Source organism: Xiphophorus hellerii, chromosome 11, assembly GCF_003331165.1.
Source record: "Xiphophorus hellerii strain 12219 chromosome 11, Xiphophorus_hellerii-4.1, whole genome shotgun sequence".
NCBI classification, from domain to species: Eukaryota; Metazoa; Chordata; class Actinopteri; order Cyprinodontiformes; family Poeciliidae; genus Xiphophorus; species Xiphophorus hellerii.
In genome coordinates this window covers 8050614-8066348 of record NC_045682.1, presented here as the reverse complement: position 1 = coordinate 8066348, position 15735 = coordinate 8050614, and the positions used below count along the sequence as shown (strand labels likewise).

Genomic DNA, 15735 nt, shown 5'->3' with positions numbered 1-15735 from the left:
AAAATCTAAAAAAAACATAAAACAAAACAACAACTCAAGACGGTAGCTTCTTATGACCAATAAGACAATCCAAAGTTTGGGTTCTTGACTCACAAACTCTGGTTGTGAATTGGCGCTGTATATATAAACTAAATTGAATTCAATTCAACTTGAGGTGCATAAAAGCTAAAACAAAAGAAAACCCATTGGAACCTGAAATTCTCCCTGATGGGGGAGATGGCAAGCCAACCCAGAACCAACCAGTTTTGTCCCCAATGAGGCATTGCAAGACTGTCCATCTAGAGGGCAAGGACTGTCAAACCCCACATTTCAGACTTAACTTATCACAGTGATCTGACAATGACTACTGGACTCAAACCACTGCACTAATATCAACGAAGGAACTAAATAAAATATCAAGAACCAAGGCTAATTGGAAAGAAAGTTCTTTCAAACTGTTGTGTTTTAGTGCACAAACTTCAAAATGTTTTATCCTGTTATGAGACCGAAGGTTTTGAATTCCCTTTTTCAAACTGCATTGTTTGTTTTACAAGTTTAAATAAAAATTTTAATTGAAAATATCTTGTTCCTTTTGATCAGCTTTGTCTTGAGACAAATAAATTATTGAGAGAGTCGTTCAATGGCCATGCCAAACAAGACAATGTTCCCTGTAGACCGAAAAAATCTGCTCAGAAGCACAACGACCATGGTGTTGATCTGTTTTCCAGATTAATCAGAAGCAAATGTGATATGATCGGTGTGGGATGAGCTGATTCATTTAGTTCCCAAGGGAGCAACAAGATTATCTGCTAACAACAGATATTACACCCCATCATTGGAGGTCAGCTGTCTGTGCCCTCTACAGCTATAGATGCATGAAGAATGCCAAAGCGATATCAGGCTTCTGTTTCATGTTGTAGATAATCAGTACAGTTCCTATAGGTCTGCTAGAGCATGATGGAAACACGGTGGACGGTCATCATTACGTCCACTGAACACGGAACTGGAACAATGAGAATCCAGACATTATTTTTTTAAACTAAGCTAGACATTTATTTTGCAAGGACTCTATTGGAATGAACAGCACTGAAGTCGGTTGGTAAAACTGTACAGTAGCTAACTGGAATCTTCATGTTTTGATGCTGAAAACTTCACTGACACCTTTCAGTTGAAAAGACAATAGGTGGGAGTGGATGGCAGCCAGGCGATACGGAGAGGTGGGGGGAAAAAAAGGGAATTATCGAGAAAATTGTTGCCATCCTCAACACAAATGACTGCTTTCCGATCTTGGCTCATGACGTTTTAGGAATAAAATGCATGTCCTCTTTGAAAGACAAATGCTTCAGCTGTAAGAAAGGGTTGGAAAACAGCAGGCAAGGAAGTTCTGACTGACTGACCGACTGACTGCGTGCTGATGTAAAGAACACAAATTCATTAATGTAACGAACAAAGAAAAGAAATATCAGGGCAAATGAAAGCATGTTGCTCATGGGAACAAAAGCTTTGACATGAAGCATAAAACCTGAATAACAGATGGATGATCAGGCAGACTGGGTCATTGTTAACATGTTGTGGCTTTTCGGACCGACATGGTCTGCGCAGGCTGATAAGTGTCTCATGAGGCTGTCAGCCAACTTTGGCCGGGGTGGCGACATTCATTACATGCAGCCTCGGGAGGCGTTTTGTCTTTTCCTTCGTCTACCGGAGTATGGTGTGCCTTCAAAAATTAAACATACCTCTGATTTATTCAAGTTATTGTCCTTTTATGTGGCAAACATGAAAGGACACTAGGGGGCCTGATCTACAAAGATTCCAAATAAGGAGCGCTACATTGCTTGAGCAAAGACAAATTGCAGAGGGTTGGAGGGTTGTGTTGGATCCGCAAAGATTTGGTTTGCAGTGGGATACATAGGTTCTGCAGACCTTCCTCGTTTACTAAAGATTTTCTGTGTCATCATGAAAGGCACTGGAGAGCAGAGTGGCTATAAAAGAAGGTTGATGTTGAAAGCCATGGTATTGGCGGTATTATAATTGATAAAAATAATAATAATTATGCATTTAATCTGAATAAGAATACAACGCGGTACAGCACAGTAGTGAAAACATTTAAAAGTCGATCTAAAAAAGACTCTAAACATCTGTATTAAACTCGGGTGTAGTCAATTTTATTGCGGGAGGAATATCCTCGCTATCTGATGATCAGCATGCTGCATGTCTTGCTTATTTGTGAAGGCAGGACATAATTTTATGTTTTCTAAATGCAAAAATCCTTTAGAAGATCAGGCCCCAAAAGTTTCAGGAAAGCTACAAAAGAGCTACAGCTGAAACTACATATGTCCCTACACTATTAAAAAGAACGCAACCAAATGATTCTCATTGAATTAGACTAAATATCTCCAGTATTTGGAATCAGAGTAGGCAAAATCATTTCTACTTGCTAAATATGAGAATAATGAGAGACAGAATTTTTAGAGATTTAGAAATATTCTGGGTCTTACATCCATTGCTTTTATTTTGGAAGAATTACCTGTAAACTGTGTGATTCTGATTCAAATACTTTAGGGCATCCTTCTCTCACGTGTCTGTATTTGTCCTGTTAAATCCCAGGGCTCCTTTTGGTACATTCATCTCAGCATTGTCTGAGAAAGACTTGAACACGTAGGGATTACCTGATACTTGATTCCAGTTTTATCAAGGTAATGATAAATTTATTTTGTGCTCCAGAATTATTTGTGGAGTACCACAGGGTTTAGTGATCGGGTCTATTCTCTTTACTACATGCTTCAAGTTCATAAACTTAGACCACATGGAGTAAACTTCCACGGGTATGCTGATGATATTCAGATAAATAAATCAATAATTCCTAATACATTTCAATCACTTTGGCAGACTAGACGCATGTTTTGAAGACTATACCTGTCTGTCCATACATTATCCAACAAGCTTATCCTTGAAGGGTCCCGAGGGCGGCTGGTGCCTATCTCCAGTGGTCAACGGGTAAGAGGTGGGGTACACCCTGGACAGGTTGCAAGTCCATCCCAGACATAAAAACCTATATCTTTTTAGAAGAGACCTCTGGAGATCCACACCAGCCAAAAACCTCCTTGAATAAGCTAGTTTAGGTAATGGCTGGTTGTGGCCAAACAACAGAATTTTAGTTTCATCTGACATTTACTGACACAGGAAATGTCAGTAAAAAATAAGGTAATCTGTAACCTGCATTCTGAATATGTGTCACGTTTTTGCAATAATGTTTTTTCCCCGTCCTACTGGCCTTTCAGCCCAAACTGGAACAGGGCTCCTTTCGCTGTGAATAATGACCTCGCAAGATTTTTTGTTTTTGTTCTGTGGCTGACATACACACTTCATATCAACACATGTTCCTCTCCGGGGACACACGGAATGATGGGTAAAAATGTACATGCCATTTAAAATGTCATACAAATATTTGAACAGATGAACGAGGCACCTTTAGACTTTTGAAATTTGTACCCATGGAAAAAACAGAACAAGATCCACCATTTTCTTCCTCATATCTTCTCTGATTTGTTTTGACATTCTCCTGATGACAGTATTGCCTTAACATACATCCGAGAGTGCATCCATTTAACTCAAGAGACTAAAAAGTCATAAAAGCATTTGCGTTGTCCAAAGTTGTGTACGGTAACACCAATCATATGATATATAAAAATGTGAAAGAAAAATAGAAATTGTGAAATTGAGAGGGTAAGGAAATATTTTCTAAAATGAATACATTGTCTGATTTATTGCTCTGATGTTTAGCAAATGGAAATTATTGCAGTAATTCAAACAGACCTGAAACAGACCTTCAGATAGCTAGAAAAAGGTTAGAAGTTTTTTATACAGTCCTGAGTGACATAACATTTCCCAGCAGTTGAATAAATTTTTCTAATGTTTTACACTAATAGACAGTTTACATTTTATGACTTATGCATTCATAGGAAATCCACAAAGCACCACCCAAGCTGGAGCTGAGAACCTCCAAGCTGTGAGGCAAGAATCCAAACCAGATCACCATGGAGACACCACCTCTCTTCACCATTTTCTCATGAACCCCTCAAGATACAATTATGTGTGTTTGATTAAACAAACAAGTCCAAATTGCATTGTCTGTGTACTCATTTTAAGTGAAATGAGTATGTACTTCATCACTCACATAGTACTTTTGATTCTGTCTTTTGTGCTCTTTACAGAAAGCTTTTTTCTGCTTCAGTCACGTGGCAGTAGGCACAATGTGGAAAATGTGAAAATTGCTTTTAAAATATAGTTCATTCACTTCTTTCATGCACTGTTATCCTTTGCTGTATTTTCTACAGTTAAATACCACAAAATGCCCAGTAAAACTACCATAAGACATCTTTACAAGTAGTTACTGTAATTTGCATTGCATTATGGGTATAGTACATAGTATTACAGTAACTTACTGTATGTTTTGAATTTGCAGTAATTTACTGTTTACACATTACAGTAGTGGTACTGTACTTATAATATACAGTAAGAATTATATTTGATTCCCAACGGTCATCATACACTGTTAGCCTTTGCTGTATTTATTACAGTTAAATACCACAAAATGCCCAGTAAAACTACCATAAATAGGGTGACCATATTTTCAGTTGGGAAAACCAGGACACGTTGTAGCGAGGGGGGGGGGGGGTCTGAAAGCGGGGAAACTCTTTTGTAAATAGTAGGTAAACATACATTTGCGCTTTCGTATGTTGTACTGACAGCCACGCTATCTATCTTCTGATTAAGAACAGGGCTGCCCGCACTGACGCGGCTCAGGGATTACGTCACACGCAGGGCCGTGCGCAGTGCCCTAGTGCCTGTAAATATAATGGTCCAATGAAGGTAATTTAAAAAACAGGACATTTCCTCACTTTCTAAAAAAAACCCCGGGACGCCCGGGACAGGACGTGAAATACGGACATGTCCCGGGAAATACGGACGTTTGGTCACCCTACCATAAGACATCTTTACAAGTAGTTACTGTAGTTTGCATTGCATTATGGGTATAGTACATAGTATTACAGTAACTTACTGTATGTTTTGAATTTGCAGTAATTTACTGTTTACACATTACAGTAGTGGTTCTGTACTTATAATATACAGTAAGAATTATATTTGATTTCCAACGGTCATCATAGCTGCTTCATCGTGGTTCCCTGTTTCTGTATTTTTACTCCTTTAGTGGTTAACATATTTTTAAGGCAGAAAGAGAGCATGTACTTTTGTTTTTTTCACATCCTAGCTAACATTAACATGCAGTTTATCTAGCTACGTCATCAAGCGTGGCTTCGCTTCCAACTGTTTTCTGATGACGTTTGTTTTAAACTCCGAAGCTTTTTCTCTCCAAGTGAAAGTGCAGCTCTGTCTCCGTGCTGTGGGCTCACACTGCTTCAGCTCTTCAAGACAGGTAAAAAAAAACACTTCTTAGAAAACTGTTTGAAGCCAAAGCCTAGTCTGGAAATGTACATTTTAGATGGAGTTAACGTAACTTATAGCATCATGCTATAATGCTATAACTTAGAATTGTAACATGAGCTGGTTTGTGCTGGTTAGCCTGGTAAAATAACGTTACCTTTACTAACTCTGGTGTTTTATATAACTGGCATATTGCAACCTTATAAGTTACATGTCTGTAAATGAGGTGAAAGGAAAATATGATGGTGTTATTTTTTGAGCTGGTTCGGAGTTAACGTTAGCAAAGGTGCTAATTTTACCGTTGAAGGTTTTAGCTTGACTTTTGCCGCTTAATCTTCCTCGGGCGGCTTTGGGTTGAGATGAGCTCAGTGCTGAGTGTCTGTTAGCATTGTTGCTACATCCTTTGTCGAACAATATAACCTTAACTGATAATTGATCCCCCCCCTTCTCTTTTTTTATATACATCTAATGACTGTTCATTTGTTTAAACCATGATCTTGCAAATGTTAAAAGTGCAGATTAGCTACGTAGGTCAGCAAGGATGAATTTCTAACTTTGTTCTTTTTTTTCCTTTTCTTCAGATGACCTTTTTTTTAACTCCCAAGCTTTTTCCCTCCAAGTGGCTGTGCAGTTCTGTCCTGCTGAGTGCTAACATAGCTTGATCTCTTCAAAAGACAAGACAACAGGTAAAAAGCTCTTCAAACATATTTGAAGCCACAAAATAGTCTGGAAATGTAGAGGAGCAGCTAACCTAATCTATAACTTTGAGCTTGCTACAGCTGGTTAGCCTGCTAAAGTACCATTACATCTCCAACATAGTGTATAAGAGTCTGTAAATGAGGACAAAGGTGAAAAACATTAAAGTAGTTTCTGTTATCTTTTGAGTTGATTCAGCCACAGTGGCAGGTGGACAAAAAAGTTAATTTCCAACCCTGGTTACACATAAGGACTGTTCACATGTTTAAACCATGCTCCTGCAAATTTAAAGTTAAGTCAGTACTAACAGGTGCAACTATGTACAGGTGTAAATTCTGCAGCATTTGTACTTCAGAATTTACAGAATTTTGTAGTCATGTGAAGAAACATCAACACACAGCTAATTATCAGTTTGCATGTGGAATAGAGCAATGTCCTGCTTCCTTCAGAACATTTTCTGCATTCAGGTCCCACATGCACAGGAGTCACCGCCATTGCAGAAGTCAGACTGAACACTTGTGGAATGTAATGCTTTAAAAAATGCATTTAGCCCCACAAACTGTCATTCACATCCGCTGTTTCAGAGTGGTAGCAGGATGTAGGGGTAAAATCTAGTCTAGTCTCCGGGGTGAGGTTCTCAAAAACCTGTTGTAATCTGGGTGAACTGGCCCTTTAAATATAAATTACTACCAGTAATTCATATTTAAGAGAGTTTTCCTTTTATGTTTTAAAGGTATCTTCCACCAAGATGTCTGTTGAAATGGAAATGACCTTACCCACTACACCAAGGGTAATCATGCTTGGTAAGAGGAATATTTTCTATCACTATAATTTTTTCGTAGCAATGTATGTAATTGTTATGGTAGTCTGTACTTTTACTCACTAGCGTTAGCCTGACAAGGGTTTGTCTATTTTAGGAAATAGCTTGATGTCTGCAACCCGGTGGATGGTCAGTATGGAGGAGAAGGTATTTTTCCAGCCTGAGCAACTACATGACTTTGCCAGCGTCCTTGCTGTCTTTTTTGGGTCATATTCTGTCTTCAATCTGGAGTATCAGGAGTCAGCATCCACCACGCTGGAGATGATACAACGGTAAGTACTCTACACCAAGCCATTTATGAATTAAATTTAATGACAGTTTGACTGATGATGAAGAACCATAGCTGATTGCTGTATTGTACGTCTTCATTAAAAAATACAATTAATATATTTTATTTCTGTTAAAAGATTCTTTGTGAGGATCAATCCAGATGTTGGTACCAAATGCACAGCCAAAGTCGGTACAAGCCGCAAGACGGGAAGTCTTGTCAAGAGGAAAGTAGTCAGTGTCAACTCCCAGATCACCACCTTCTTCCAACAACTTGCTGAATTTGAATGGAGGACTTCCAACTAGGTAAGTATTTTACCAAATGTAAATGTTTATTATTTTGTTGTCTTTTCCTCCTATCTTGCATGCTCTGACTTTACTTTAGCCTTTTTAATCTGATTTTAATGATTATTTATAAATGCCATGTGATTCCTACACAATAGCCCTTTAGAGTAGCCTGCATCTTTTCTGTGTCCGTGGTAAAAAGTGGATGTCGCTGCATCTCTTAATAAATCACAGAAATGTATAAGTGTGTAGTCATTTAAGTGTGGTGTATTTTTATACTATGCAGTTTTCGGTTTATTAGGCACACCTTTGCAGTAATCCGTCAGCACCAACAAAATGACTAAAAAGATTGTTGTACTTCATCGTCCCCTTGGGGACATTTGTAGTACGTAATCTTTTGAATTACTGAAGACTGACTGACTGACTGCTTTTGCCATAAACAATCCAAAAACCTGAAGTGAAGCCAGTCCTGCTCATTCTTTATGCAGCTTCTATTATCACTTCAGTCCAATTGATTTTTTTTTAAAACAAATTATCAACTTAATGCTGCTTTATGACAAAGATTTTATGCATGTGAACATTGTCACTTCAGCTTAATTTGTCAACTTCCTGTCGATTTGAAAATGTAGATAACTTCCTGACCATCTCATGACCTCCCACATTGTCTGTCTTATTCTTTACAGTTCAGCTTCCACAAGATGGATCCCACTGATTTTGTTTGACGAATGGAATAAAAGTTCTTCTGATGTAGGAAATGTGTTCTATGGTTTTGTTGTTTTACAGCACATTATATTGTATTGTGACATTGTTTTTTATGACATTGCGAATATGTAAATGGATTTTATTTCTACAAATCTGCTGAAAATAAATACCTGTTATTCACAGTACTTGGACTAAAATTTCTTTTATGAAATTTTTCGGTTTATGGTAAAATATTCTTATCTTAAAGAAATGTGAACTTTAATTTACAGTAAAACTCTGACATTATGTTGTGAAACAAGTTTACAGTAGACCAGCTTTACTATAAAATACAATTACTGTATTATACTATAAACTACATTTACAGTAATGCAGTTATAACTGTAAAGCACACTCACAGTAAAAATTAACTGTGAAATATCATAACAGTAAAGGTACTGTAGAATGGTAATTACAGTAACTTACTGGCAACACTGTTGCCAGTAAGGGTACTGTTGCCTTACTGGCAACAGTGTTGCCAGTAAGAGTACTGTAGAATGGTAATTACAGTAACTTACTGGCAACAGTGTTGCCAGTAAGAATACTGTAGAATGGTAATTACAGTAACTTACTGGCAACAGTGTTGCCAGTAAGAATACTGTAGAATGGTAATTACAGTAACTTACTGGCAACAGTGTTGCCAGTAAGAGTACTGTAGAATGGTAATTACAGTAACTTACTGGCAACACTGTTGCCAGTAAGGGTACTGTAGAATGGTAATTACAGTAACTTGCTGGCAACAGTGTTGCCAGTAAGTTACTGTAAAATTACAATAAAAGGTCTAACAGTGTGCATATTAGAACAACTGTTACCAGCTGGTCATCTTGGTCCAAATCAAATAGAAGCTAATTCAAATTAAATCCATTCGTCTTGTCACGTTCAGATTAAATTACATTAAAGTACAATCAAAGTAACTTGAATAGAACTGTTCTGCTAAAACGTCTCTAAGTAAGCCGGTTGGGTGAAGTCTTGACATTGAAACCTCTCCAGCGAGCATCAAGTATCAGGTAAACATTCAGTCAGTCGGACTCTTCCGCTGTCTGGTAATATTATCTCACATGTGTTCTCAGAAAGCCGATTCTGATTTCTGATCGCTCCCCTGCTGTGATTTTTGGTCTTGTACATCCTATGTTTTGACAATAGTGCGGCATGCGGTTCACAGTATATATGAACTACTGAGGAATTTCATCTTCTAGCTTGCCGTCTGTAAGACTGGGATGAGACAAAAAGGATACTGTCCAAAAGGCATTACTGGCTCGCCTCATCTTTCACTGTCAAATATTAATTTCTGTGTTTTACTGTCAGCCCTTTTCATGCAGATAGATCGAAAATATGTCTAAGACCAGAGTAAGAATCGAAAAGTAACATTATAGTTTCTTTATGGAGTGGTGTGTGCCTTAGTGGTAGAAGAGGCATCTCCAATACTGCAGCCATTAGTCTTTGACTAAGCCATCTGGGATAAATTCCAGTCAGACACCCAAACTACCCTGTGGTCATACATTTATAGTAAAAACACACATTTCCTATTTTAATCTTACACCTCTGGCAAAGTCAGGTTCACATTCTGCCTATAATTAAGCCAATTACACTTGATTCTGATTTTGCTGTAAATTTTCTACTGCTGGTAGTCAGCCAGTCCCCTGAGCACATAGTTTGAATGTTCACTGCTGAGTGTGAACAAAAATAAAATCTACAGTCATGTTCAATAAATTAGAATCTACTTTCTGATGAGGTTTGTTCACCAGATGAAATAACAACCTCTAACTGGGGGGTTTTACTAGAAGCAACTTCTTTTTTAGGTTTACATCACGTTGTGACGTCAGTGTTGCTTTGATTCTCCCATGCATGTTTGAAGAATCCTTGAATCTATATAATTATCATCATCTGCCAGGGCAACCAGTCGGGGTGTGTAGCCGCTTGCTTCCACGAAGCTCCGCCTATTTCCGCTAAGCTCCTGCAGTCTCCGACCGAGCTTCCGCCTCACAGAGCTCCGCCCTCCCCATGGCTTCCCCGCAAAGGTCCTCCAGACTAGCAGCAGCAGCACTTAGCTAACACCTGGTGGCGCTGCACATCGGCAGAGCTTATGATGCAAACTATTTCTCAGCCCAACGCTCCTAAGAACGGTTGTAAACGGCATGATGAAGGAGCAATGTTGTGACGACACGCTGAAGACAGAATGACGGAAAGGGAAGCAGCTTCTTAAATATGCAAAAGCCAACTTCAAATTGTGACGTCAAATACCTTTTTTAATTACGTTTGATATATGCAGCATTTTTATAAAACCTGATCGTAACATAGTTTCTGGATTGCGCTGTAAAATGGCACAACGTGCTTGAAAAGTACATAACACCACCACTTTGTGCAAGTATTAAACATAGTAAACCATTTAAAATGCTTCTCTGAATTGGTCTAATTTAATCTTTCAACCTTCAAAGTTGTGTTTTTATTAGCTATAACTGGAAAATCATCACAGTAAACAGAAATAAAGAGTTGAAAATGTCAGTCTGTTTAATTCATTTAAATACTGTGTTTGATCTGGTAATAGTAATATTCTAATATATTAGATCTAACTACAGTTCCAGAGCACATGTGTGACTCAAGCTGTGTTTCTGTTACAAATTGTGCATAACGCAAAGCTTTGTCTCTACCTAACGTACAAAACCCCCCACAAAATTTCACAATTGCGGTGTTTCCATTAAATAAGACAAAAATTTCAATCACACACGAATAAGCGATTCCAAATGATGGCAGTGACGAATGTAAACAACTGCGATATATTCCTATAATTATCATCAACTGTCAGCCATCCCAGTTGATGTTAGGGTCTTATTCAGAGATAGGAGTGCCAAGCTGGTATGCAGTAGGAAGAGCGCCTACATGTACAGCATAGGGGAAAATTGCAATTGGCAATTTTACAGAAGAGCTACGGATTCACCAATTTCGAGTAACAGGTAACTTTTTATGAACCTGAGAGCTTTGGTAGATCCATTGTCGGTGAAAGACAAACAAACCGTCATCCTCCTCCTAGTTCCTGTTGTCGCCCATGTTGCTGTTCTGATTGCGGTTTCGTGAAACACATCTCTTTCAATACAGCTGAAAAACCACCTGGTCTTAGCTCAGCAGCTTTTTTATCGAGAAATGCGTTTTCTAAATTGGGAGTTCCCATTGAGTGAATTTATTTTTGTAACTTCAATTTGCGTAATTTTCTGGTTAATAGAAAAGTGGGGTTATTTTCACAATACTAACTACCTTGTTTAATTTCAAACGTAGAACTGAATAAAATATTAAATTCTCCAATATTTTAGAGAATTTAAAATAAATTCTGCTGCTTTTCCATAAACTTATGGAAGAGCAGCAGTCAGCAGAGGGGCGACACAGCGGGTTGTTCAACATGCCAACCAGAATAAAACAGCAGATCTCACTCCTGCGCCTTCATTTAGCATATCAGTCACCATTCTGAATGCAAAGGCATTGGTGATTCCGATGCGCCAGTCCCCAGTGTGTGTGTTTCACTCTGCACTCACTGGCAGCGCTTCTGGCCCTGTATGCAGATTAGGTGCCACTGAGTCTCTGCCCTGCCGTATTGTTTTAGCAATTTCTTATTCTGCCTTCATGAATAGATCCTTATCTTCATTGTGAAAATTCAATAAAGCGGTGTTGAACATTGGCTGGCGGCGTTGTTATGTGATTCAGAGCACCATGTGTGCTAGTGTGCACTCCAGCTACGGTTCTAGTGGGTCGGCTAGGTGAGCGCTCACAGCTGAGCTCCCACTGAGATAAACGGTTCATCAGCTGTTTGTTAAAATCAGGTCAAATAATAAGGAAAGAAAAATGGGACTTTAAACGTAATACACTTAGTTTTCACAGTGACATCGAGCATTGGAGGCTGGCGGCTCCCAACAGAGCCGGACTTTGTTTGTTGCCTAAGAACCAAATTGCGAGTAAAAATTCCTCAGAACTTCATGGTCAATAAAATCCTCTAGAGGGGGCAGGTTGCATTATGCAAACTCAGCATTTTTTTTTTTTAGTTTGTACAATATTGTGTTGCTTTGATTTGCTTATGATTTTTTTTTTTAAATCCTTAAATCTGTAGAGGAGCCAGAGCCTGCTCTACAGACACAGAGACCCATTTCAAGGTGTCAGACAGGACTGTAACGCAAAGTCACGCTTCTTTTTAAGTTATTTTACAAAATGTTCATATCATCTGAATGTAATATAGTGTAGTTACTTGATTGTGATGCAAAATTTAAATGTGCCATTTAAATATACCTCAGTTGAAATAAACATAACTCACTTCTTCTGCTGATAACACACGAGGTCTCCCTTTCTCCAGCTGGCAAAAAATATTGCTAGTTTTATTTTATTTTTTTCAGATGCATCACACTCTGAATGAACTCTGAAGATTAAGTCATTTTCTAACACAGTTGTTTTGGGTCTGATGCAGGAAGCCGGCTGAATCTCCATGTCGGTTAAGTAGTAAAAAGAGATTCTGCAGAAACTTTGGTTAAAGCTGAAAAACTAAAAGGGCAGCTTGATCACAATGAGAGTTGTACTTACAAATTGACTGCAGTACGTGTCAGATAGACATTATGACAATAATTTTAAAAAAAAGAAAACAAGCCTTTCATGCAAACCAGTCAATAATTCAGAAAATGCTCACGGCATAATTTATTTGTAAAAGTATCTGCAACTTTGCCATTAAGTTCACACATTTGTAAACAAAGCAAATATGTAATACTTATTGTAGTCTGTTTTAGCTTGTCCTTCAAACACTCAAACAAATAGAAGGGTTATTTGCCTTTTCACTTTAAGGGCCGCCATTTGCAGTAATTATCTGTACTCTAGCCATTAAATCTAACAGTTCTAATCACCAATACAGTCTTAACTAATAACTGAGATATTACCACAGTATTTAAATCTGACCTCGACAGCAAATACCAATCTGCCCATCTGAGAGCAGGTTGCAGGTTACCAACCCAGATGTTCAGAAACTTTTTTCTGTTTTTTTTGCCCTCAACTTCATCCTTCTGCTCATGTGGTGGTGAGACTCGTTCCCAAAGCAGAAGTGTGATTTAATCTAGTGGGTCTGCCCTGAGGCCCGCTCCCACTGGGAGACGTCCAGACCGACTTCTTGCCAGAAACTGGCTCCTTTCAATGCAGAAGTAAAGCAACTACAGTCTGAGCTTTTCACAAATAGCAGAGCAGCTCACAGAGTAAGGGGAAGTACAGGCGGACTGACTCCACCAAGAATATATATGTAGGGGGGGCGTGTGTGTGTGTGGGGGGGTGTAGGCGTGTGTGTGTGGGGGTGTGTGTGTGCGTGCGTGGGGGTGCGCTTGCGTGTGTGTGTAGGCGTGCACAAGTCAAAAGTGTAATAAGAGCAGGAAAGAAGGGGTAAAAGAAAAATAATGACTTTTATTAGCCCTTTCAAACTGTGTAGTTCAAAGAGTTTATTTTGTTTGAGAAAATATATTGTTCAAAGTGAAACCAATTTCCTGTTAAATAACAGGAATAAAGGTAACACTGGGCAGCTTGTTTTCTGAACAGCAGTGTCCTGAAGAGGTATGTAACAAAGTTTCCAATTTGTGTATTAAATTGATTCTGCAAACCGAGTAGCTACACAACTATTCACATCACTGGAATATTCGCTTTTGCAAGTAAGCGTTGAGGAGCAAAAAAAAAAAAAAATCCTGACGGCCAAAATCTTTCTCACCGACGATGAAATGAATAAACTTCTTTCATGACTTTTTTTTCCACACATTTTTAATAGTGATGGCAACGATTTGAACTTGTTAACCAATGTCGATTTTTGTGACATTCGTGGTGTATTTATTTGTACTAACTTGGCACCACTTCGTTGTGTTGCTTCGAGAGACTTAGGTAAATAAACATTAACATCTACTGTTAAAGTGAGACACTTGTGATCATTGCTCACCAAAGCCCAGCGGCACTTGGGCACAACCTAAATCCGTGTGAGTGCAGTAAACCTTCCTCAGCGAGCAGGGAAGGGGAAAGGTCAGCTCTGGTCAGTATTGCTCACTGACCAAACAGCGTCTTCACAGAAAACAATCATCCCCCACCTCACTAAATTCTGCATTAGTTGCAAAAGCAGCCAAGAGTGTGGCTGACAGCTGTCAGAGATTAGAAGCAGGCTATTAGTTCTGCGTTCAATGTTCTTTCTGGCACTAATCCCGCGGAATCCCGGTCCCCCTTTTAAAACCGAGGTTGCTTCATGATAAAAAAAAAAAAAAAATTAAAAAAAAAAAGAGGCAACCTGTTAAGTTGCGCTTCTCTTCACGTCGATCCCTTCGGGTGAAGCCCGCAGGCAGCGCGCAACTTCAACACACACACACACAACTACAGAACGAGAGCCAGCAGCAAAAACACACACGGCACAGTGCAGGTCCGCGTTGCTAGATCACTTCATCTGCGCTTACCTGAGGAAGACCGTCTCTCCTTGTCGGACAGTGATGTTGTCCATCACTTTGTTGTCGGACTGAGAATCCCCCTGGCTGTGGACCGGAGACCCTGCGTGAAGCACAAGAAGCAAAATCCTCAGCGACACCAGAAGTGAGCATTTGGGAAAAGCGACAGAAGATGTCCGGACGGGCATCGTCAAAATCCGGACGTAAAATCCGAAAAGGAAGAAAAGAAAAAAAAAAAAAAAAAAAAAAAAAAAGAACTCCCACAGCGAGACAACGAGGCGTCTGGTCAACAGCCCAGAGGAGATAATTCAACCCCAGTTCATTAGTCCTAATCCAAATCTGTGTGCAGGTAGTCGCGGTGCGCACACCACACACACACACACACACACCCCCACACGAACACACGCGCCGAGCCTGTCTGTCTGTCTGTCTGGGAACATACACTCTTACTGTTTGCTGTCATTCGAAAGCAAAGCGCGCTTTTCTCTCCAGTTGTTTCTCTCGCTCGCTCTCTCTCTCTCTTTCATTTTTTATTAAAAGAAATTCCAAACAATAAGCGCAAATCCCTTCAGTGCGTCTATGAGGATCGTGGATCACACAGGCGGTTAATCTAGCACTGAATGCGAGGAGGGGGTGCGGGAGAGTGGGGGGATGGGAGGGGGGCTCAGGGGTGTTAAAGGAGAGAGAGATGCCAAGTTCCCGATTCTCTTCGTCTCCAACAAATCTTCTGTTTCTTTTGTTGGCTCTCAGCAGCAGCGCTTTCTGTTTCTGCTTGCGCCAAACACAGAGTCAAAGGGGAAAGTATTATGTAACAAACAATTACATGCACAAATCAATAATGCATATAATGTGTAATTTCGCACTATTCGTGTGCGTCAAGTATTTTAGGCGCATTCACTAACTTTCGCTAAAAAATTTGAGACAATACACGAAGAAAGGCGCAAATAAATAAGAATCGAATCAAATCATAATGACAGGTTTGTTCAAAGGAAATAGTTCATTTTAAAGGGAGAACTATACCTATTTCTACATTTTTGTTTTGTTTACAGATATTATTATTATTATTATTATTATTATTAT

General features: G+C 39.1%; 1 protein-coding gene across 3 annotated transcripts in view; it reads right to left on the bottom strand.

Moving 5' to 3' along the window:
• Positions 1–15735, bottom strand: part of ntm (neurotrimin) — a 267901-nt gene that overhangs the window by 58267 nt on the left and 193899 nt on the right. Inside the window, exon 2 of one of the 3 annotated variants that reach the window (XM_032576751.1) lies at positions 14668–14758. In XM_032576751.1, coding sequence (XP_032432642.1) covers positions 14668–14758 — 91 coding nt within the window. Of the gene's footprint in view, positions 1–14667; positions 15299–15735 lie in introns of those variants that run through there. The other 2 variants (XM_032576752.1, XM_032576750.1) reach the window with 2 other exon arrangements.